General features: G+C 43.9%; 1 protein-coding gene across 2 annotated transcripts in view; it reads right to left on the bottom strand.

Annotated features, from left to right (window-relative positions):
- The window catches only part of taf2 (TAF2 RNA polymerase II, TATA box binding protein (TBP)-associated factor), an 89,501-nt gene that overhangs the window by 35,566 nt on the left and 28,784 nt on the right, over positions 1-25,151 (bottom strand). For both annotated transcript variants that reach the window (XM_030393818.1, XM_030393819.1), the window contains exons 8-15: positions 24,947-25,131; positions 24,650-24,763; positions 14,762-14,861; positions 14,185-14,270; positions 13,918-14,053; positions 13,649-13,803; positions 13,077-13,191; positions 12,222-12,331 (exon numbers count right to left, since the gene is read on the bottom strand). In XM_030393818.1, the coding sequence (XP_030249678.1) occupies positions 12,222-12,331; positions 13,077-13,191; positions 13,649-13,803; positions 13,918-14,053; positions 14,185-14,270; positions 14,762-14,861; positions 24,650-24,763; positions 24,947-25,131 (1,001 nt within the window). The remainder of the gene's footprint in view (positions 1-12,221; positions 12,332-13,076; positions 13,192-13,648; positions 13,804-13,917; positions 14,054-14,184; positions 14,271-14,761; positions 14,862-24,649; positions 24,764-24,946; positions 25,132-25,151) is intronic.

Genomic DNA, 25,151 nt, shown 5'->3' with positions numbered 1-25,151 from the left:
TTATATATATGCAGGAGCTGCGAGAAGAAAGTTGTTGCGAGGGGCGGCAACACATCCAATTTACTTACTTTCACTTTACGACCATCACCCGCAACTGTTCAGCGAATGCAAGGTAAGCTAACCTTAAGCTCGGATGCATGATGTGTGTGTATGTCGAATTTTATCTGTCTAATCTGCTGTTGTCACTAATGTAAAATGAACAAATAGTGGTATAACTGAATGAAGTTGATCCGTGATTTGGCACGTTATCTGAACCGCTTAGTAATAGTAGATTTCACTTTTTAAAGTCGACCTAATAATTCCCCAAAGATTGATGCAGAGCTGCAGTGAGGAGGATTTGACACAAACATGTACCGAGTGGACTGAGTTAGTGAACGCAAACTGACTGACTTTCATCTCAGCTCTGTTCCCTGTGGCTCAGCAGATATCTGACCAATCAGATTGACCGAGTCCATTGACAACAGACGAGCAGGCAGACAGAGGGACAGACAGCCAATATATATATATATATATATATATATATATATATATATATATATATATATATATATATATATATATATATACATATATACATATATATCAGAAATATATAACACTTCTGAATTATTTGTAGAATAGACTATATATAAAGAATAATATAAAATGGTGAATATAACAAGCGTCTAGATAGAAATAAGAGCCAAAATAGAGTATTCATAATTAATTTAACAATAATCCTTTTTGTTTTGATCTAAAAAATTATCCAACCTGTTCCTCACAAAAGTGATGTGATCTAAATTGTGAGTTTTGTGATTTGTTGGTTGCCCCCTTAGTATTAAGTAACAATGACAGTAATAATTAATAATGACATTTTCTATTCATTTTTTTCACAGAGAGGGTCTGCTGGCCAATCAAGTGCTGCTGCCACTACATCTCATTCTACCTCTGTAACGCAGACATTAAAGGTCACGTTTCAAAAACAGGCTGCCTCATCACAAAAAGCCAATGACCTATTTTGAACAGTTTTGATACATTCTTTTATAATTATTTAATGTTGATTTTGCAGTGTTTTGTTAAGGTTTTGGATTTGGACTATTTTAATATATAATACATATATTTAAATATAAATCTTGATGAAATTATTTCAATTTATCAGTGTTTTTTCAACATTTTGAAGAGATTTTAGAAAATACCGCGGTATACCGATAACCGTGATAATTTTGGTCACTATTACTGTGGTGTGAAATTTTCATACCGTTACATCCCTAGTGTGTATATATACACATCTGTATACACATAAGTGATAATGACAAACATAAAGAAATAGAAACTCAAAAAATCCATGTGCATTATGCAAACATCAACATTAGATGAGACTTAGCAAAGCCATAAAAGAGACAATGTTTTATATAACCCCCCCTAACCTGAACCAGTTCCACCTGTCTGAACCACTTGGCTATAACTTAAAGTATTGGCTCCAAAAAAAGAAAGAAAGAATGAAGAATAGAGACTAGCTAGGCATTAATCTGTACTAGTTTCCCTGGAATGTATCAGGAACGGCTCCCACATTTCTGAGAAAGTGTATATTATTATTTATCTTGCAAATGAGACGTTCATAAGAAGCCGTTTTTTACCAGAGTGTTAAACCATTCTTGATAGATTGGAGGTTCACTGTCCTTCCAATGCCTCAGTATCCCCCTTTTAGCAGTACTAATGGCGACTTTTAGCCACTTCAGATGCTTGACCCTAACATCTTACATTCAGGAGACACAAGCTTGGGTTAATGGTTATCGAAGTTCCCAGGTTGTCGCTAATTTTCTCTACAATCTTTTGCCAAAAGGTAGTCAGCAAAGGGAAGCTGAAAAACATGTGCACTATGTTGCCTAGGCTGGCGTTACATCTCCAGCATGCCCCAGATGGTATCAGGGCCATCGTCTATAACATCGCTGAGGTAAAATAGATCCTATTTAAGATTTTGTATTGAGTCAGCTTTGATCTGGCGTCTCTCATAGGGAGAAGCATTTGCTTTACTAATGTGTTCCAATCATCATCATCAAAGACGATCCCTAAATCTCTTTCCCACACTGCTTTCAGTCCCCCAGTGTTAACATTGTATTTGCTTATCAGATAGGTATAAATTGAGCTCGCTATGTGTGGCAAGACACTGTGTTTTTTTATTTGTTCATCTATATCTGAATGTAAAGGGGGCACTGAATCAAATTTGCTGATTTTAAATAAGCAGTCTGTAAGTTGAAAGTATCTCCACCAATCATTCCTCTGTAAACTGAATTGTTCCCTCAGAGTCTCAAAAGATTTCAAGATGTTACCTTGGTAGAGACACCCAATGCTCCCAACGCCCCATTATCTTTCCAGTAAAATGGCTTCCCCTCTATTCTCAATAAAGGGTTGTTCCAGAGAGATGCAGAATCAATAAAGAAGGCAGAGGATTTCTTTCTTTTGCGTATTTTATGCCATATGCTTTTGGTATGTAACATAATTGGGTTGTCTATCTGGGAACTCCGGCTTAGGTAGTCGGCTGCATTAAATGGTTTCTTCAACTCCTGCTCAATCTCAACCCACCACGGTCTGTTGTTACTTTTTAACCTGAGTGAGCATATTTGAGCCATTAGAAAAGCCTCTTGATAAAACCGCATGTTGCAGAGCCTGAGGCCTCCTTAACGTGTTGTGGCCTGTAAGCTAAGTCTCATTCTAGCTCTTTTCCCTGCCCATATGAATTCTGAGAACATCTTATCGATAGACTTAAAAATACTCATAGGGATGTTCAGGGGGAGCATACATAAGGGGTAGATCAGTTTGGGGGCAACTATCATTTTTATAACTTGGATGCGGCCTCACAATAAGATTAAAAGCTTATCCCAGCCTTTGAAGAGGAGCTGGATCTTCTGCAACAAAGGGTCAAAATGATCCCTTATCATGTTGACCAGTCCAGGGTTAAGTAGAATGCCTAAATATTTAATATTTTTGTGGAGCTTTTTTTTGACAATGTTTTGATAGAGGCATTACCTCAGATTTGCTCCCATTCGCATTGTATCCCGAGATTTCAGAGAATTTCTTGACAGTATCAAGTAGCGGGGGGATAGAATCTTGGGGGTGTGATATTAGGACCAATATGTCGTCAGCAGAAATTAGGAGTTTGTGCTCCTGATGCCCCAGTCTCACTCCTCCACCAATGGTTGGAAAGCTACGATGAATAGTAGCGGGGAGGGGGGCGGCCCTGCCTCGTCCCCCTACTGACCTGAAAAGGGGCCGACCTTAGACCGTTGGTAGTCACCATCGTCTTGGGATGTTTATATACAAAGTTCGATGACGTCCGGGAACCAATTACCAAAGCTGAATGTTTTAAGAGTGTAGTTCAAATAATCCCAGCCAACTCGGTCGAATGCCTTCTCGGCGTCGAGGGACAAGGCCGCAGCCGAGAATGGGAGATCCTTGGCATTCCATATATATCCAAAAAATATATTGATGTGATTTTTTAGGTCCTCACGTGTTGTTTTGTACTGTAGGATGCTAGTGTTCATTCGCCAAGTCTTAGTTCTTTCAGTGCTGCTACCGATTGTGAACACAAGATCCTCCGGGCCGTGATCAGAGATAGCTATTGCTCCTATGCTACAGGCCCCTGTGTTTGCAATTAAGGAATGTGTGATTAAGAGATAATCAATATGGGAGTAGACAGAGTGTCTGTTGGAGAAGAACGTATAATCTCGAGCAGTCGGATTAAGTAATCTCCATGATGCAAGCAGTTTTGTCTATAAAGCGAGTTGATTGCGCTCATAGTTTTGGAGGGTCTAGATATTCAGGATTTGGATTTATCTAAAAAAGCGTCCACAGGTTGATTAAAGTCGCCTCCTGGTATGACTGGGAAGTCTCCAAAATCCAGGAGAGTTTTTTTGATAGTGAGAAAGAAGAGTCCTCTTCATTTGGGGCATATATATTCCCTAATATGACCCTGTGGCCAGAAAGATTAACCAGAAGTACCAAGATGCGCCCCTCAATATCTCTGAATTCTCTGTCCACCCTTACGTCTATGCCTTTGGAAAATACACGCCTCACAATAAGTTAGGGATATTGTGAGAGACTCAGTGGATTTCATACATACGGTGTTTGTTTCACTTCAGAGAGTTTTGGGATAGGGAGGCAATTGTATTGGGGTGATAGACACACCTCATTTTGTGTTTTCCACGTAATGGTCTCACTGTGTACAGTGTGCCTTACATATTGGGGCCAATACCAAAAAACTAAAAGACAACCCTTTTCAATGTGGCATCAATGTCAACATTCTGTGGGTATAAAAAGCTGGTATTGTCAGTAAGTCATTCCAAGTTCATCATTCAAACAGCCATGAACACACGACGTCACTTAACGGACGAGCAGCGCCACCTGGCCATAGCGCGCCTTCGGGTCGGTGGCAGGCAGTCAGATGTTGCTCGTGAACTTGGTGTGTCTCAAAGTGTCATCAGCAGACTTGCATCAAGACACAGAACTACTGGCAGAGTTCGTGACAGACCCAGGAGTGGAGCCCCATGAGTGACAGACCGCAACGATGACCAGTACCTAAGGACCTATGCACTCAGACATCGTTATGCAACTGCCACACAGCTGCAGGCCCAGTTACGAGATGTGAGGGGTACTAGGGTTTCCAGACAAACCATTCGAAACCGACTCCACCGCTTTGGCTTGAATGCCAGATGACCGTTGCAGGTGACTCCACTGACACCAAGACACCGCTGTGAACGTTTGCAGTGGGCACAAGACCATGACCAAGACAATGCAGCAGTGGTCTACCGTCCTGTTCACTGATGAGTGTCGGGTCACCTTGCACAGAAATGATGGTCGTCAGCGTTGCTGGAGAAGGCGAGGTGAGCGATACGCCGAGGTCAACATGGTCCCCAGGGTTCCCTTTGGTGGAGGAGGTGCAACAGTCTGGGCAGGCATCACCAGTCAGCGCAAAACAGATTTAGTTATTGTAGATGGCTCAGTCACTGCACGCTCTTACCTCAGAGACATCATAGAACCCATCATCATCCCCCAATTCTGCCAGCACACCCCCAACTTTCTGTTCATGGATGATAATGCTCCACCACATCGTGCCAGAATTGTCACAGCTCGACTTCAGGAAGTCGGAGTGCCTCATATGGTATGGCCAGCAATGTCCCCTGACCTGAACCCCATAGAGCACGTCTGGGACCAGCTGAAGCAGAGACTGGATGATCGTACCCCAACCCCACGTGACCTGGCAGAACTGTGTGTAGCACTTGTGGAGGAGTGGAACGCATTGCCTCAGAACAACATCATGAGGCTAGTGAGGAGCATGAGACATCGCTGTCAAGCTGTCATTGCGGCAAATGGTGGAAACACCTGCTACTGACATTGTCAATTTTTGTTATTTGGGGCTATCCTTGTTATTGTCTAAATTTTTGGGGTAATAAATATTAAACTAATGAAAATGGTGTTTCTTTTCATTCATTATTAGTAATATCAAAGTGAACTTTTACTTATTTCATAAAAATTCAGACCAAATAGGAAAAGCACTCATGTAAATAACAATATCCCTAACTTATTGTGAGTAGTGTAATATGGAGACCACCCTTTGTTTTTTGTTACAGCAATTATGATAAGAGCAGTTTATCCATCTACCACATATTCTAGCTGTATCGCTCTCTAGCAAATCAGTCTCTTGGAGCATAATCACATCTGACTGTTTTTGTTTTAGATAATCCAGCGCCTTGCGTCTCTTTTTATAGGACCCTAGTCCGTTTACATTCCAGGAAGTAAACTTTATTATCTTATTATCCATATGATGAGTAGGAAATGTCTAGCCAGTGGTTTAATGTATTTGGAGCCATGTGAAAAACTGGAATGCAAATCATAGCCCAAGAACACCCGACTGGTGGTCCCATCCCCAGCAAACTCAACAGAACGTAGCATCCCTGGTCCCCAGAATCCCCCCCCACAAAATTGAGCCAAAGCTCTAAAACCCCCCATGTTTCCTTCATCCGTGTTAAGTGGTTTGCAATCCGCCAGGAGCTGCCACTCCTATAATAATTATATAATTAACAAGGATCCAGTCAGAAATGAGAGCAAAAATCAGTGCTGGTTGCTAGAGCTGCAATAGGCTATTATTGTCAAAGCAGTGCATTGACTGCAGCCCATGTAAAGTACCAAAGAAGATAGGACAGGGAGAAAAAAAAAAAAAAGGAAAAATCTCAAAACATATTGCTCTATAGTCAAGTATCAAAAAAATGTCATAGGGTACTGAGACTGTTACTGTATGTCTTGTTCTCAAAGTGAAGGGTTGAGGCCATAGATAAAGTAGAAAAATTTGGTTCTCTATCCGCAAAACAAGAAGGCATCACAAAGCACTAGAGCTAATATGTGTCTAGTATTATCAAAATATGACATTAATTACTCATCAATTTAAATCCCATAGAAGAGTAAAGAAAAAGTAATCAGTCTGTAGACAAACCAAATAGGAAAACATCACAGTGTTTGAGTGACTGTCCATTATCATGGGAATAAGGTTTTGAGCAGACTATTAGTCAAAGGTGGGTCTTTTATCTCATACTCTCTTCAAGAGAGAAGAAAGTAGGGTTGCTTACAAACAAGGCCGGCGTGCGTCAGACTGCACAGGATAAGTGGCACTAAATCCTTAGCAAACAGAAACTAGAGTGAGTGTTTAGAACGAAACAAAACAAAAGATCATTCCACAGACAAGAGTGGTGTGCATAATTGTGCATTATATGGCATTAAGTGCCCATCAGATGAAGTCCCAACTGAGATGTTTTCAACTTCCCCCCTACACTACCCTACCCTAGCTGAACAGATTCTTCAATAGGTTCAGCTCACAGCCTTCTGTCGTCTCCCTGACACCTCCAGACCCCCACACACCCTCCCTGCCCCAAATGCTTCCTCCCCTCCCCCCTCACTCCCCTGCTGTGAGATCTCCTGTGCAGCACCTCTCCTCCTCCTCCTCCTCCACCTCCTCCTCCTCCACCTTCACCTCCTCCTCCACCTCCTCGTCCTCCACTGAAGACACCGGCAGCCTCCCCCGCATGACTGTGACTGCAGGCCAGGTTAGGAGACAGCTGGAGAGACTCCACCAGCAGAAGGCTGCAGGCCCTGACGGTATCAGCCCCAGGATCCTGAAGACATGTGCCAGCCAGCTGTCTCCTGTCCTACAACACCTCTACAACCTGAGCCTGGGTCAGGAGAGAATACCGGTGCTTTGGAAGACTTCCTGCCTGGTTCCTGTTCCAAAGAAGTCGACACCATCAGACCTCAATGACTATCGACCAGTGGCCCTCACATCTTACGACATGAAGGTGCTGGAGAGACTGGTTTTGGCCAACCTGAGGCCGCAGGTGAGAGCCCTGCTAGACCCTCTGCAATTTGCTTACCAGCCCCACTTGGGAGTTGATGACGCTGTCATCTACCTGCTGCAACGAGCCCATTCGCACCTGGATGGTGGAGGAGGCACTGTGAGAATCACATTCTTTGATTTCTCTAGTGCTTTTAACACCATTCAGCCACTGCTACTGGGGGAGAAGTTGCGGGTGATGAGTGTAGACGACACAATGATCTCCTGGATTACTGACTACCTGACAGGCAGGCCACAGTTTGTCTGTATGGGCAGTGTTCTGTCTGATGCGGTGGTTAGTGATACAGGAGCTCCACAGGGGACTGTACTGTCTCCTTTCCTGTTCACCTTATACACCACTGACTTTCAGTACAACACCGGGTCGTGTCACCTGCAAAAGTTTTCTGACGACTCGGCTGTTGTTGGGTGTATAAGTGAGGGACAGGAGGAGGAGTACAGGGCACTGGTAGACAACTTTGTGGAGTGGACTGGACAGAATCACCTGCAGCTGAACATCAGCAAGACCAGAGAAATGGTGATAGATTTCAGGAAGAAGAGGAAGACGGCTTTCCAACCTCTGTGCATTCTGGGAAAGGATGTGGAGGTAGTCGAGGATTACAAGTACCTGGGTGTTACCATCAACCACAGACTGGACTGGAGATCTAACACTGAAGCTGTTTACAAGAAGGGGATGAGCAGACTTTACTTCCTGAGGAAGCTGAGATCCTTCAATGTGTGCAGCAAGATGTTGGAGATCTTTTATCAGTCTGTGGTGGCCAGTGTACTTTTCTTTGCTGTGGTTTGTTGGGGAAGCAGCATCGGAGCCAGCGACACCAACAGACTCAACAAACTGATCAGGAAGGCTGGCTCTGTGATTGGCTGCAAACAGGGCACTCTGGAGGCTGTGGTGCCAGAGTTCTCTGCCTGACAGAGAACTCTGGTCTCTCTACTGTTTTGTTGTATATATTATTATTGTTATAGTATATTTTGCATATTTTGTTTTGTTGTATATATTATTATTGTTTACTGTTTATAGCACACTGTGCACTGTATATATACACTATGTATATATTGGATTCTATTTATGTATGAAATGTTTTATTTGCGGACCCACTACTGCTGTAACAAAATAATTTCCCAGTCTGGGATCATTAAAGTAATTCTATCTATCTATCTATCTATCTATCTATCTATCTATCTATCTATCTATCTATACACAAGAGGAAAAGCGTGCGATCCCTCTACACATCTGGCAGTGTCATCCCGCATATATGTAATCATTCATTTAAATATCTCAAGAGGGGCGAGTACTCACAACCATGTTGAAACCCAAGGTGTCACATAGCCTAACCTCAGTGTCCTGCATTTTACTCCGCTTCTTCAGCTGAGTGCTGTGTTGAGATGTAGCACCTCGCCTCCTCAAACCTGCGCCGTGCTCCGTTAATTGTCACCCAAAATACCGCGGGATACTGTAGGGAGTAACGCCATCCTTTCTTCATGCAGATGTGGCTGACTTCTGTAAACTTGTTCCTCTTGTCTTGTAACTCTTTGAAAAAGTCCGGAAAAATTTCCTCCTTGGACCCATTCCAGGTAAATCTTCCAACTTCTCGTGCCTGGGCGCTCACTTTCTCCCGATAGGTATAGCGCAAGAATTTCACCAGGATATGCCGGGGCCGCTGTGTGGGGATTCCCTTGCCTTGCTGGCTCATGGGCGTCCTGTGGGCTCTCTCGATGCCAATGCCTCTGCCGCATCAGGCGTCTCCTTGAATAGTCCACACAGCATCTAACTTGACATTGTTGTCTTCCAGCTGGGAGATTTTCTGTTCAGCTTCCCTTGTTCTGCTGTTGAGCGCAACCATGTCAGCCTTGACTGAATCAACTACACCCTTAATGGCAGCCACTTCCCCGATAACCTTGTCCATTTTCATTTCGAGGTTATGGTTCATGTTGCGAATTTTCTCGCAGGACCTGGTTGTCTTCGTCATCTCTGTGTTGAGAGCAAGCAGCCATGCTGTTAGCCATAGCCGTAGCAGAGTTAGCTTGTTTGGGTGAGCTCGACATTTTGGTCTCAGCTGTGGTTTTGGAGGGTCGCTGTTGGCTTCTCAGTCGCCCAGTCATGTGTTCTCATCTCCCGGGCTGTGTTTCGGCGTTCAAAATATATATACTGACTGGAAATATCTAGGGGTGCCACGATTCGATATTAAGATCGGATATTGGCCCTAATATTGACAAAACAGCTGGACCGGGAATCGGTAAAATGAACAGATCCATGGGCCGACCCAGTTTTTTTTTTTTTTTTTTCCTCCATCGCAGCACATCCTACGTCATTCTTCAGCGTTAGTGTGTCGCATGCTGGAAGAGCACAAGTTGTTCACCCCAGGCTTCTTCGCTTGGATTGGATCTCTTGGTCTCCTGCGTCGCCCCCGCTTTGTGCACGGAGCCTCCAGACGCTAGTTTGTTTACGGACGGTGCTACTGACTTCAGTGCTAGTGTTCCCTCCGTGCTGACTGACAGGCGCTCTATTTATTCTTTGTTTGTTTGTTCCACTTTGTTAAGTGTCCTTGGGTACCCTGACAGGCGATATATAAATTAAATTTCTTCTTCTTCTTCTTCTTCTTCTTCTTCTTCTTCTTCTTCTTCTTCTTATTATTCTTACTAGTGCATTGCCCGTAGGAAGCATGTTTTCCTAAAGAAAAGTGGGAGGTTAAGTAGCTTTTTCATGGATGGCCAAATCAGGCTGTGTTTGAAGGTGGGACATCAGGGATATAATTGGCTGTTTTTGACTACTTTTGATTATACCATTATATTTCACCTTAAAAACTATTTACCTTGCCTTACTTGGTGTAATTATTTTTAGCACAACCTCACATGTGTGACTGTACAGTAATTTTTTCATTTTAAGGTACTATATTAACACTATGGACCTAAAATCACAAAATAACATAAAATCAGAGTAGAAAAAGTTTGTTTTTTTACTGTGAAAACCACAAATATGTTTAATGAACCAATTGCATTAGTTATAATGCAAATATAAATTGTTGTTTACTAAATTGGTGCATAAGTTTTTGAAATTTACAAAGTTATGTGTAACTATTTACATTTAAATGCAGGCAATGCCTCAGGCTCCTCAGCTCATTCCTGCCTGTTCCACATTCAGCCGTCTCCTCCTTGGTTTGCCTCACAACATGACTCCACTACACACTGAACACACCACACCAAATATTACGTAACACACTAACTATACACTCCAAACACGCTATATGTCACAAATCTCTCAACTCTCAAAACTCGCTATATCTGTCGCGTCTCCAACACATCACTGCTGCCGTCAATCATCCGCCGATGTCCCTCCCACATCTTCCTGTTCCTCAACAACCAAACTTGCTGCTTGAACACCTTAGTGACAAAAGCAAATTTTTACTGTTTCTTCTTGCACCAGACATAAAGCAAACGTAACGGCAATGTTAGCGAAAAAGCGTGTTGGACATTATTTACCCTAAATCCGGTTTTGGACGTGCCAGTGCGTCTGCTCCGTCAACTCGGTAGGTAGGCCGTGTGGGTCGGTTAGCGGCTGGCAGCTAGCTAAACACGAACATCCAAAGATTCAGATCCCACTTTGTTGACCGCGCGTCTCCGGATCTCCTCAGACCCGAACAGACTCGGTCTGGACTTGTTTAATCTCATTACAATCCACAACAGTCAGTTTAGATGCACCGAACAGAATGGGACCGAACCGCCTGCAAAATCCCGGTCCAGCTCGCGCCGCTGCAGGTATAAATCCACTTGTGACAAAAGCACATTTTTACTGTTTCTTCCTGCACCAGACACAAAGCAAACGTAACGGCAATGTTCGCGAAAAAGCGTGTTGGACATTATTTACCCTAAATCCAGTTTTAGACGTGCCAGTGCATCCGCTCCGTCGACTCGGGCGGTGGGCCGAATATCCACAGCGCGTCTCCGGATCTCCTCAGACCCAAACAGACTTGGAATTGTTTCATCTCATTAATCCACAACAGTCAGTTTAGATGCACAGAACGGAACCGAACCGCCGGCAAAATCCTGGTCGAGCTCGCACCGCTGCAGGTATAAATCCGCTTGTTTCTTTAGGTATGTCGTGGGCTTGAGCTCTGCAGTGATTGGCTCTGGTGCGCGCGTGGCCACTGTGTGCAGTGATTGGCTCTGGTGCGCACGTGACTGTAGTGGCTCCGGTGGACAATGCTCATGGAATTTGTAAAGCATTTATGAAATAATGTATTAACGGTATCATTGCAGTCCAAGCAAATGCTAAATTGCACGCCACTGAACCACACAGCAGCCATGTTGAAAGTCTCAGGTCAGTCTGATCCTGATCCGCAGAGATATTTGACACACACACACATACACACACAGACAGACAGACAGAGATTCCGTGTATTATAGATAGATTATTATTGTTACACATGTTTACAATGTTCGGTAACTGTTTGATTATTTTGTCTTAGTTAGGAAAGTCTGGTGCCTTTAGTCCCTTTCACATGGTGGAAGGTATACAGTTTATTATTAATTCTACAACGGTATCGGATCGGTATCGGGTATCGGCCCGATACGCTCAGCCCAGGTATCGCTATCGGGATTGGATCGGAAAAAACTGGATCGCTGCATCTCTAGAAATATTAACGTTTTAGCCTCTAGGAGCGACAGCGTCGTGAAAAGCTGCAACTCTCGCTGCATCGTCACCGGAAGTTCCCCCAAATAATGTTGCTTTAAATAGGAATAATATAACATTGAACATAATGAAAAATAATAAAGTATGATATAAATTATCAAGCATGCAACATACAATACTGAGAATTAGTTAGGGATCGTGTTCTGCTATAGTACGTACCGTCTGCTCTTGGAGTGACAGGGAATGTCATGTTTGAGGCTGTTCTCCTCGATCTGTAGCGTGTGGTTGAAGGATCCATCCAGCTCCTGCACGGTCACCTTGATGGGACCCTGCAGGGAAACAGACATTTGATTATTTAACGGCCAAAGTAATATTAAAACAGTAATTGTAGCCCCTTCCAAACATTGAATCTCTAACATTACTCAGACCTACAAACTGTAGAGTATTGACAAAGGAAAAAATGAAGCATTTTTGGGTGCTGGGAGTAATGGGGTAGAACTAAAAGTGGCAGAAAATAGAAAAGGTCAAATACTTAAATACAGTACTTGGGTTAATGTACGTTGTTACTTTCTACTACTGGTAACTGCCTTGAAAAATGCCACGGAATTAGCTGAGGCTAGCTAGTTTAGCTTACCATACATACATGAAATCCACATTATTTACAATCTCTGTATGTAAACCCAGTGTTGGACAATCATTCTCATGTAATTCACCTGAACATGTAGTGTGGTAGGAAGCATGCTGCACTGTAGATTCCAGACTTGACAAGAGTGAGTTTGGAAAATAAAAGCTAACATAAATGCATTTTAAAAAACTCTACAGATCAACCAATTCACATGAATGACCAGATGGCACTCAAAACTCTGATTGTCTTAAGTAAACTTGATTATTCCATATGTTCAAGTCATGGTTTTTGGAAAAGCTCCACTGCTTAAGGATGGCATGAACGATTACTGAGAGAAGTTTGTGTGGTGCTCTGCAATGTTAATAAATCCTCGGCGAACACAAATGGACTTTCATCTGCTCTAGACACAGACAACATACTCACTCCACAGGCTGTTGCTCAATGCTTACCACATATTTCTGGGTTCCAGATGATGTGTAGTCCTGACGAATCTCTAGCTCAAGCACGTTCCTCTTCCTGTTAAAGGCAAAACTACCAAAGAATTTTACCACAGCACTCTGGTCTCTGCGTACAAACAGTTAAGATTAAAAAAACAGATGCATATAACTCAGCACAGCTAGAGAAAAGACAACCTGCTGAGAGAGCAGGTTTTAACTAAACATGGGGGTCAGTTCTTAATAATACTGCAAAATACTTCATAATGCAGTAGTATGTTTCTGTTCAATTCAAGAACAAAAGATGAAGCAGGGAAAGTCCTTTTAGATTTCCATATTGGCTAGGATTTTTAAGTAATCTGGGATCTGCACAATTTTAGTTTTAGTTCATACAGGTGGTCTTATTTCTTAAGAAAGAAACACAAGAAATTAAGGAATTGAGCAACAAGGCAGTATAAAAAAAAACAACCATGCCAACAGCTTTATTTTGTCACGATTTATGTAAGCAATGTTGCTCCTAAATGTGAAAAGTCATACAGTTCAACCGGTTCAAAAACAACCACAAACCATTAGAGATAAAAGGATACACCCATTGTTTGATGAGGGGTCCTATGTCTTTGCCAGAGACATTGGAGATGGATTTGAGGAAGGCATGAGTAGACAGGAGCATCTGACTCCACATTTGACTCTGGTACTTCTGGGATGAGGCTGTGCTGGCCAGGCTCAGGAGTTTATTGAAAACCTACAGAGGACAACAGAAAACAAAGAGTTCAAATGAAGACTGCACCAGTTTCTGTTCAACTCCAAGTGTACTCTGATGAAAGCAGATAAGACAAACAAGAAAATGGTGCTCAACCTGCAGCATAAACTCCATGCTGATCCTGTTTTCTATCAGTCTCATCACCAGGTGAGCCTTACACTGGAACATCTTGTAGTACTCCCAGGACAGTGTGTGGGGGTGCTTGATGGAGAAGTGAAGGTGTGGAGTTGGACTGAAGAAAATAACACTGTTGTCAGTCTGTCATGCCTTCATGATTCATAAAATTACTTTGTATACACTTGAAAGATCAAAACTAAATTACTGTAATTGATTGATGCATAGGGATTCAAACTGAAGCATTACTTGTCCTTCTCTTTGCCTCCACTGAATGTTGGGTGCAACAGAACCCCTCCCATCTTTAGTTCGTAGTCCACAATTTTGTCCAACTCCTACAAAAAATATAATAACACTTATCAACAATTATAACCCATAACCCAATGCAGTATTCTGATATCCTGCTTTATTCAACTTTCAAAAAATCCAAGATATAAAGCAGATATGACTACGAAAACAGCAAAATAATAATAATCACAATAGTTTACAATTACTTTTCAGTCAATCAAATAATCACTTAATCTACTTGCAACTCTAATGAAATATCAGCAAACACTGAAACAATCCTTGAACCCATGGTGACATCTTCAAATGTCAAAACACCAAAGATATTACATTTAGGTCAATAAATGGTAGAGAACCAGTAAAGGAACTTGAATCATGGAATATCTGGTAATTTCGACTGTTTTGAGCTGAAAAAATAGCACCCACTTTGATGAGAAAATTATGAATAATAGTATCAAAAAAACTATTTGCAGGAGCTGGGCTGTTAGTACCACCACCAATGACCAAGGACACATTGGAAGACAGGTAAAACAACTGTTACCTCTTTGATCCAGTGCCGATATTCATTGACTCCAAAGGTCTTCTTTAGGTAGAGGCCGTAGATGTAACCCGAGATTCCCTTCAACACCCACTCGTCAGCCCTTTACAAGTTAGAACAAATCATGTCAAATCTCACAAGAAACAAATCATTTCTAAATATGAATTCATCAGAGGTGAGTTAACTCCCTTAATGGATTTCAGTAATGTCCAACCATTTATAAATGATTCAGACATGAACAATTTAACTTGAGGATTTTAAAGTGACTTTCCACAGCCTCTTTTTAGTGGGGGATTTCTGGCAACCAAGCAGTGTGAGAATCAGAATAAGAAAGAATTCTCATTGCTCCTCCTCGGAGCAGGCCTGCACAAGGAATAAAAGGAATAAAATATAAAAACAATGTTACACACTATAAATGTGACACTTAGGATAAAATGTAAAAATAATGGGTGAAAGGCAAGTTACATGCAGCTGGTGAACAACTTGAAACTGAGAGTTTGATGATGAAATCCCTCTTAGTTTTACGCATTCAATCACTGCTGCCCTGCTTTGTGCTCTTTGAAAGTGGAAATCCTTTTAAATCATTTAAGGCCACACTTGAGCTTTACTCTGAATGGCTGTATTTGAAGATACATTTTTGAAGAAGGAATCTCAGTTATATTGTACATGCAACATGCAAACACACCTGAAATTAGTCCTCTGCATTTAACCCATCACTAGCTGCACATTGTAAGTACACACACACACACACACACACACACACAGCAAGCTAGGAGTAGTGGGCTGCCATGTCAGCGCCCAGGGAGCACATGGGGGGGGTTCGATGTCTTGCTAAAGGGCACCTTGGCAGTAACCCAGGAAGTGAACTGGCACCTCTTCAGCTACCAGTCCACTTTCCATATTGTGGCTGGACTTGAACCGGCCACCCTCCCCAAGCCAAGTCTCTACCGACTAAGCTACTGCCACTACCATGCCATGGTAAACACATCTCTCTTAAATCTATCAGCCTGGATTTATTAGCTTGTAAAAACAGAGAATACGCTGACTAAACCTCAGTGGTTTCACTGCTTGAAGCTGAAATGAATCCAGTCTGGCTTGTGTTTTCAGGATGATTTCATCAGTGTATCTGCTATAAATGAGATTAAAGAGAAGAGTATTTCTGAGAAAGATTTGACCCACTCTTCGCCTTAATACTCTATGGATTGTATCATAATTAATAATTAAAACCTGTTGATCTCTGAAGATTTACTTTTCCCTGAACAGAAGCCCCAAGTTCAGGCATGGACAATAACCAGATACCTTTAAACTAGACAACTTTTATATACCACTGGTTATACCATGTCAGCAGACATTCATTAAGAGAAGAACCTGATACATCTTCTATTACACAGACACACACTGCAGATATAGAAAAGAAATCCAAGCTCTTGTTTGTTCTTCAGCCTTTACAGGCTGCTGAGCAGTGCCTGTTTCAAATTACAGGTCCCAAGTAACCCCGACTCTGATTAACTGCTAGCAGGCAGTCATGATGCCATGCTTTGCTAAAATCAGAGATCTGACTTTTGTTTCATAACATCGACCAGCTCAACAGCATGTGCAGACCAAGGCCCCACATCTGATGTGTGTTCAGAGGAGGAGAGGAGAGGAGAGGAGAGGAGATGAAGGAAGGACACATAAGCATTCCTTCCTCTGAAGGACTTATAAACTTTAGAGTTTAAAGCAAAACTCTCGCCAAAATGCAACACAGGCTTTTTTTTGTGAATGTATATGAGTCAAACCTTTATGTAAAAGCATAATTACATTATTATTATAAGATTTAACGTAGTTTTGTTTTTGGGCAAGCTCATTTTCAATGGAGTGCTGGGGCACTCTTACGCTAGCATCAAAATCGCTATTTTTAAAACACTAAAAAGACTCGACACAAAATGAAACTTTGCTCGTAGTATCACCAGGGTTTTTCGGCTTTTCATTTTAGTATTGTTTCTTATATGAGGCTCCTTTTTCAACTTCAAGGTCAATATTGTTTTTCGCGACAAAACAATGACTTATTCGTGCATTTAGTTGGAACTAAGCTTTAGGAGTGGTCCACCTTAACTTAACTGTCACATTCGGAGATCGAAACTTCTCGGCTGCCAGGACGGCAGCGAGCGGAGGAAACATCTGCCAACGTGAGTTGTCCCAAAATTTTCTTTTTAGCAAACTCTGTTTATAGGGCCCTATGATTTCCGCGATCACGGAATCGCGGGCGGAATTGGCCAATTAAAACAGAATCTACTTTTTAACGCGGAATATCTCGGAGTTTGACATAATTTCACTGACATGCTGTTTTTGTGTGGAAGAGGAACGTATGTCTGGGGATAACTGCACGGAGGGAAGTATATCTGGGTGGCACAACAAGTCGCCGCCCCCCCATCAAAACAATGTAAGCATGGCGAAGCGGCTGCCCACGGCTCCGTCTTCGTCGGCGAAATAACTGAAAAACTTGACATTAACCCCTCAGTACAGAGCCGAGCAGTTCCCGAATGACATGTATGTGTCAGGTGAACTGTTGTTTTGCAAAGAACCAGACCTGAGAAATCATAATTAAAAGGTGTAATGCATGAGAGTTAGCCACCTGTCCGATTCATATTCTCGGCATATAATACCAGAGTGACTGTTAACTGCTGCTAACAGTAGCTGCTGTTAGCTAGTTAGCCCTCTTAGTTGACTCTGCCTGGGCTGGGAGCTCAGAAGACAGGGGGAGGGTTGGTGTTTTCACTGCTAGCTGGTTAGTATGCTAACTTGACATAAGGTCTCAAGTATAATTTCTCATTTTGTTGGTCATCTTTGCAAGTTTTTTAAATATTTACAACTTAAATTTTCAGAACAATTTAGGTATGCAAACAAATACTGGATCTGCCTGAGAGCTGACCATGTTTTTATTCAATGAATGGAAATGTGTTTGTCACCTCAATAAATTTAAGGTAATTTCTATTTAATTTGTGCATATTTTAGTCATTTACATTAAAAAAACACAGTTTTTGGTAGTATAATAAGAGTGAAAGGTGAAAAAAAATTGAATTCCCAAAAATTAAAATGGAATAAACGGAATTTGGGAAAAAATAAGACGGAATCTGGGAAAAAATAAAACTGATTTTATAGAGCCCTATGTGTACACAATGTTCTCAATTCTCATGTTCAGGTGTAGAGACCCTGGTGATACTACGAGCAAAATTTCATGTTGCGTCAAGCCTTCTTAGTGTTAAAAATAGCGATTTTGATGCTAGCGTAAGAGTGCCCCAGCACTCCATTGAAAATGAGCTTGCCCGAAAACTACAGTCAATCTTAAAAGTGCCTCTTTCATCGTAATTATGCTTTTACACAAAGGTATGACTCATACGTTCACAAAAAAGCCTAGGCTGCATTTTGCCGAAAGTTTTGGTTTAACCCTCTGAGGTCGATTGACGCGCCGGCGCTTCAAAATCATGAAACCAATTTAAGATGATATAGCAGCGAGACGGAGCCTCAGTGAGTCTCAGTTCCGACTTAATGTGTTCGGACAGCCTTTAAACTATCTACAACTTTTTAAATTGTGTTGATAGGCCAAGTAAATCTGGATTTAGGATATTTTATGTTGCCGGTCATGTTTCCTGAGCGTTTGGAACAGGAAGAGACGATAAAGACGGGCTTCTCTCACGAAAGTGTGCGCAAGCAGGAAGTGTTTGCAGGCAAAAAACGCGTTCCTATTGGTGGAAAAAGACACCACAGTGTGTTAGTGTGTTATGTAGTGTTTGGTGTAGTGTGTTTAGTGTGTAGTGGAGTCATTTTTTGTTTAATGAGTCAAAAAAATGAGGAGATTGCTGAATGTTGAGCAGGCAGGGAGGAGCTGAGGGAGACCTGAGCCTGAAGCATTTCCTGCATTTAAATGTAAATAGTTACATATAACGTCATAAATTTTAGCAAACAACAATTTATGTTTGCATTATATGTAATAAAAATGATTCGTTTAACATATTTGTGGTTTTCACAGTAAAAAAACAAACTTTTTCCTACTTGGATTTTATGTTTTTTTTTGTGATTTTAGGTCGATTGTGGTAACACAGTAAAAAATTTAAAAAATATCTGTACAGTCACATGTGAGGTTGTGCTGAAAATAATGACACAAAACAAGGCAAGGTATAGTTTTTAAAGTGAAATATAATGGCAAAATCAAAAGTAGTCAAAAACGGCCAATTATACCCCATTCCCCAGAGGGTTAAGTCCTACTGATGGGCCTCTTAACACAAGCAAGCAAGAGTATTCACTCAGTCTCTCTCATGCTCTGACCACACTGACATAGTTGCCAAGCAGTAGTACAGTGATCCATCAATTTGGAGAATTCAGCGCTGGCCCAACTTCTGACTCCTAGTACTGACAAAATAGCTTAGTTCTGTTGTAAATCTCTCATGACTGGCCTAATATGAAAAGGTCTGAGGGCTAAATGTTACCACACTTCTCAAAAGGACCAGAACACTATGGAGAATCAAAAGTGGTTTGTATAATAGGTAAGCACGATTCCAAAAACGTTGCGTCAGTAATTTTCCATTACATACAAATCTGACCACTTGGATTAATTCAAATTACTCACAGTCACAGATTACTTTGAATGAACTGCTTCATACAACATGCCGCCTGATCACATCTAAAGGCAAAGGTTTTCATACCGGTTTTCAATGACCACACCGGTCTTCAGAAACCTCAAAAATGTCTATATAATTTGAAGTAACTTTAATTCGTCCAGGAACCACAAGCTTTATTTCAAGGACATAAGGTCTTCAGTGAATATTGATGCCATTGGTAAATCATTATTATCATCATTATTATCATCCTCATCCATTGCCCCTGATGATATTAACTACAACAAGGAGGTTCACGTTGCCTGGAATGGCATTACTGGGGCCCCACCCTGGAGCCAGGGTTGGGGTTGGGACTTGCAGGCGAGCGCCTGGTGGCCGGGTCTTTGCCCACGGGACCTGGCCAGGCACAGCCCGAGAAAACTACGTGGGCCCACCCTCCAGTAGGTTCACCAACTGCAGGAGGGTTCATAAGGGCTGGTGCTATGCAATTTGGGTGGAGGTCGTGGGTGGGGGCCCCGGCGATCCAATCCCCGGACGGTGGCAATGGCCATGGGGACATGGAATGTCACCTCGCTGGGGGGGAAAGGGCCTGAGCTAATGTGGGAGGTTGAGCGGTACCAGCTAGAGATGGTAGGGCTCACCTCCAAGCACAGCCTGGGCCCTGGAACCCAACTAATTGATAGAGGCTGGACTCTCTTCTATTCTGGAGTTGCCTGCGGTGAGAGGCGGCGAGCTGGTGTGGGCTTGCTCATAGCTCCCCAGCTCAGCCGCCATGTGTTGGAGTTTTCCCCGGTGAAAGAGAGGGTCGTCTCCCTGCGCCTTCGGGTCGAGGATAGGTCTCTCACTGTTGTTTCGGCTTACGGGCCGAACAGCAGTGTGGAATACCTGACCTTCTTGGAGGCCCTGGGAGGGCTACTGGAAAGTGCTCCAACTAGGGGCTCTGTCCTTCTACTGGGGGACTTCAATGCTCAAGTGGGCAGCGACAGTGTTACCTGGAGGGGTGTGACTCGGAGGAACGGCCACCCTGATCTGAATCCGAATGGTGTTCTGTTGCTGGACTTCTGTGCTAGTCACAGTTTGTCCATAACGAACACCATGTTCAAGCATAAGGGTGTCCATCAGTGCACGTGGCACCAGGACACCCTAGGCTGGAGGTCAATGATCGACTTTGTGGTCGTTTCATCTGACCTTCGGCCGTATATTTTGGACACTCGGGTGAAGAGAGGGGCTGAGCTGTCAACTGATCACCACCTGGTGGTGAGTTGGTTCCGTTGGCAGGGGAGGAAGCTTGACAGACTTGGGAGACCCAAACGCATTGTGAGGGTCTGCTGGGAGCGTCTAGCAGAACCCTCTGTCGGGGAGGTCTTCAACTCCCACCTCCGGGAGAGCTTTGACCAGATCCCAAGGGAGGCTGGGAACATTGAGTCTGGATGGACCAGACTCAATGTTGGCTGTAAGGTCTCCAGTGCCTGTTGTGGCAGCAATCCCCGAACACGGTGATGGACACCGCAAGTAAGGGATGCTGTCAAGCTGAAGGAGTCCTATCGAGCCTGGTTGGCTCAGGGGACTCCTGAGGTGATTCTGACTGGAATGACCATTGATGGGGCAGAAAAATGAGAGTGATAAATGCTGTAAATGATGCAAGTGACAGCAGAGGAAAGCTCTTATGGGAAACAGTTAGCAGAGGTTGGGGAGCAGGCGATGGGGGAGGGTTCGGGGTGTTTGTGTGAGTTGAAAACAGTCAGTCACATCGCACAGTCTGCACCGTGTGTTGCAGGTTTACAGAGAGCATATTGCTGCCCTGTTTGTTAGGCTGTATCCCCTCTCTGCTAAACAGAGAGGGACGATCCCAGAGCAGGTTGAAATTGTCAATGAAACCCATGTTGTGAGTTCTGCTGGCAGACTGGAGCCAGGTGTGGAGGCTGAGGAGTCTGTTGAAACGTCCAGCTCCGTGACCAAGAGTGGGGATGGATAAAATCGTTTTTAGTAGGCTCAGACTCCCCACGGGTTGTGTCATTCTTCCCCAGATGAACAACAATTCTCTTAATGGATGTAGGGAGTGAGTCCAGTAGATTCAGAAGGTCATCCAATATGACTGGGACTGTAGCACCAGGGAGACAGCGTGTAATTGCATTAAAAAAGCGGATGTTCCTGGTTATTGAATCACCAATGATTAATGTAGTTGGAGGAAAAAGGGGAGAAAGGGATGTTACTTGTGGGCAACCTGGACAGGACAGTGTACGGCCACTTTGCATTACCTCAGTCACCGTTGGCGCAGGCAGGCAGGGGCGTCGGGAAGGCCTCATGATCCTGAACCTCAGGAACCTCCTGGACGTCTGACGACGGCCTCCTTCAGTAACCTGCGGCAGTTTTCCCCCGCAGTTGAGTGATGAGGCGTCAGGTCAGCATTGGCTGCAGGTGGCGGGGACAGGACTGCAGGTGCATCGCCGGGATGGGCTGGGTCCTCAGCTGGCAGGATCGTGCACTGATTGGAGAGGGCTAAGGGAGGTTGTAAAGAAACCTCAGTCGAATCGGTCTTGAGTCCGCGCCGCACCACCTCTGTCCAGGAGAGCTGGCTTATTAGACCAGCTCGATTTGGTGTGGATCTTTGAAACGGGGCCTTGGGCCACGTACTGATGCTCTCCCCTGGTTCATCAGTTGGCGACTTTGTGACGACCAGCACTGGTGAAGTGTCCAGGTCCAGTGCAGAAGTGATGGAGGTGCCTGCTGCCCCTATGTCACGACCATAGGACTCGCCACACTCCTCTGCTGTTTGCCCCTCCGAGCGGGCAGGTAGAGTGGCAATATGCATTGAGGAGCCAGGGCTGGGTGGCTGCGGAAGCAGAGACCACCGGAGACATCAGGGACGTGGGCGACGGAGCTGCTGGGGCAATAAAATTCGAAGACTGCATGTATGAAATACGCTTTGCCTGGGCAATAGCTACGGAGACATAGCCGTCAATCAGCTGATCGCTTTTACAGATTTCCAGTGGAAATCATCCCGCAACTGTGAGTAAGCAAGTGTACAGTTCACACACACTGCCATCTTAGCTCGTTTCAGAAGAAAACAGAAATCAAGTTCAGATTGTCAGTGAGCTGGATCCTCCGTTTTAGGTAAGCACTCAAACGTTTAGTGGTATAAATAACACTCCCCATGTTATGGGGCTGTCTTGGCTGAAACATCTCTGCAGCATTGCGTGGCAGACGGGGACAGTGTCTCTGGACAGGCAGACCGGGTTGGTGGTCCCTCTATTCAAAAAGGGGGACCGGAGGGTGTGTTCCAACTATCGGGGGGATCCCACTCCTCAGCCTCCCTGGGAAAGTCTATTCCAGGGTACTGGAGAGGAGAATTCGGGTGATAGTCAAACCTCGGATTCAGGGCGCGCAGGTGGTTGAGTGGTTAGAGCGCATGCCACATACGCAGCCGACCCTGGTTCGATTCCGCCCGGAGGTCCTTTGCTGCATGTCACATCCCCTTCTCTCTCCCATATTTCCTGTCTGTCTACTGCTTAATAAAGGTGTCTATGCCATAAAAAATCTTAAAAAAAAAAAAAAAACACAAAACAAAAAAAAAACAAAACCTCGGATTCAGGAGGAACAATGCGGTTTTCGTCCTGGCCGTGGAACACTGGACCAGCTCTATACCTACGCAAGGTGCTCGAGGGTTCATGGGAGTTTGCCCAACCAGTCCACATGTGCTTTATGTACTTGGAGAAGGCATTCGACTGTGTCCCTCATGGCATTCTGTGGGAGGTGCTTTGGGAGTACGGGGTCGGAGGCCCTCTGCTATGGGCTGTACGGTCCCTGTACGACCAGAGCAGGAGCCTGTTTCGCATTGCCGGCAGTAAGTCAGACCTGTTCCACGGTGTATGTTGGACTATGGCAGGGCTGCCCTTTGTCATCGGTTCTGTTCCTTAATTTTTAATCAGAATTTCTAGGCGCAGCCAGGGGCTGGAGGAGGTCTGGTTCGGGAGCCAATGGATTTCATCTCTGCTTTTCACAGATGGTGTTGTCTTATTGGCTCCTTCGAGCCAGGACCTTCAGCATGTCCTTGGGCGGATTGGAGCTGAGTGTGAAGCAGCTGGGATGAGAATCAGCACCTCCAAGTCCGAGGCCATGGTTCTCGACCGGAAAAGGTGGCTTGCTCCCTTCGTGTTGGGGGAGAGCTCCTGCCTCAAGTAGAGGAGTTTAAGTATCTTGGGGTCTTGTTCACAAGTGAGGGAAGGATGGAGCGCGAGATTCACAGGCAGATTGGGGCAGCTGTATCGGTCTGTCGTGGTGAAGAAAGAGCTGAGCTGAAAGGCGAAGCTCTCGATTTACCGGTCAATCTACGTTCCTACCCTCACCTATGGTCATGAACTTTGGGTCGTGACCAACAGAATAGATCCCGGATACAAGCGGCCAAAATGAGTTTCTTCCGCAGAGTGGCAGGGCGCTCCCTTAGAGATAGGGTGAGGAGCTCTGTCACCCGGGAGGAGTTCGGCGTAGAGAGGAGCCAGCTGAGGTGGCTCGGGCATCTGTATCGGATGCCCCTGGACGCCTTCCCCGGGAGGTGTTACTGGCATGCCCAGGACACGCTGGAGTGACTATGTCACTCGGCTGGCCTGGGAACGCCTTGGGATCCACCCGGAAGAGCTAGGGGAAGTGTTGGGGGAAAGGGAAGTCTGGGTGTCCGGGTGTCCCTGCTCAGACAGCCGCCCCCACGACCTGGCCCCGGAAAAGTGGAAGGAATGGATGGATGGATGGATCATCCTCATCACCATAAGCTGCTGGACACCAGTGCACTGTTTTTTATTTATGTAGTAAGTACTAGTTTTGGTTGAGGCTTTGTTCTTGTTTATTTTATTTTTTTTTATGTTGCCAAGTATATTACTTGTGTTATCTACTGTTGGATAATGTCATAACGTTTTTAAGTACAACAAATGTAACAAATACTGATGTACTGCTATTGGGCTGCTCTGCCTAAACTCTGGACAGATAGCTTTACTTGTGTGTGCTGCACTTTCAGGTATATTGGCTACTTTAAATGCCAGTTGATACGGATGAGTGATAAGTCCTTCCCTTGCTGCCTGTTTTTACAGAAAAATTGAAATATGCCGAACCAAATAGCACTCCATTAAATTTTTCATTGGAACTTTAAAGTATGCTTTCTGACAGATTCAGAAAAATACATCCATATAGTACAGAGAGTCTCTTGTTTGACACTGATCAGCCAATGAAAAATGACCCTTCAAATGACCTCCAAATGGCATATCTGCTGTGTCAGACAGTATAGCATCGCTGTGCTGAGTCTCACCATGACATCCTGGAGATGAAGCAGCCAAAGAACTGCTGAGCCAATGCCTGGGCCAGACAGCGGCGTGTCTGAGGGGTCTGGTCTATGATCATGGCACTGTGGAGCAGGTTAGTACTGAAAAAACAGACAGAATGAGATAAATACAGAGAACATACACATAAAACTTGACAAACTGCAACAATTCCAAGTTAATGCAAAGTATCCATAGATCTCTACATTCACACACAAACAAATTTACCAATTGCATTCTTATCTGAAAAGACAGAGAGTCAGGCACACACTCTATCTCATGCTTACGTGAAGATGCTCATGGAAGCATATGTGGATACTTGGACGTAGGCTTCGTCCACAAACACAGTCTTGAAGCAGGCATAAGGGTAGCGGCATGTCAAGATCTCCTCATAGAACTCAAAAATCTCATGAAGGTAAGACATGGAGTGTTTGAGCAGTGGCAGTAGCTGTGGCAGGCAGAAATGGGTCACCTGATAGGGAGCACAATGTT

Source organism: Sparus aurata, chromosome 17 (genome assembly GCF_900880675.1).
Source record: "Sparus aurata chromosome 17, fSpaAur1.1, whole genome shotgun sequence".
Lineage (NCBI taxonomy): Eukaryota > Metazoa > Chordata > Actinopteri > Spariformes > Sparidae > Sparus > Sparus aurata.
The sequence above is the reverse complement of the archived record's forward strand: the minus strand, read 5'-3'. Positions and strand labels throughout refer to the sequence as shown.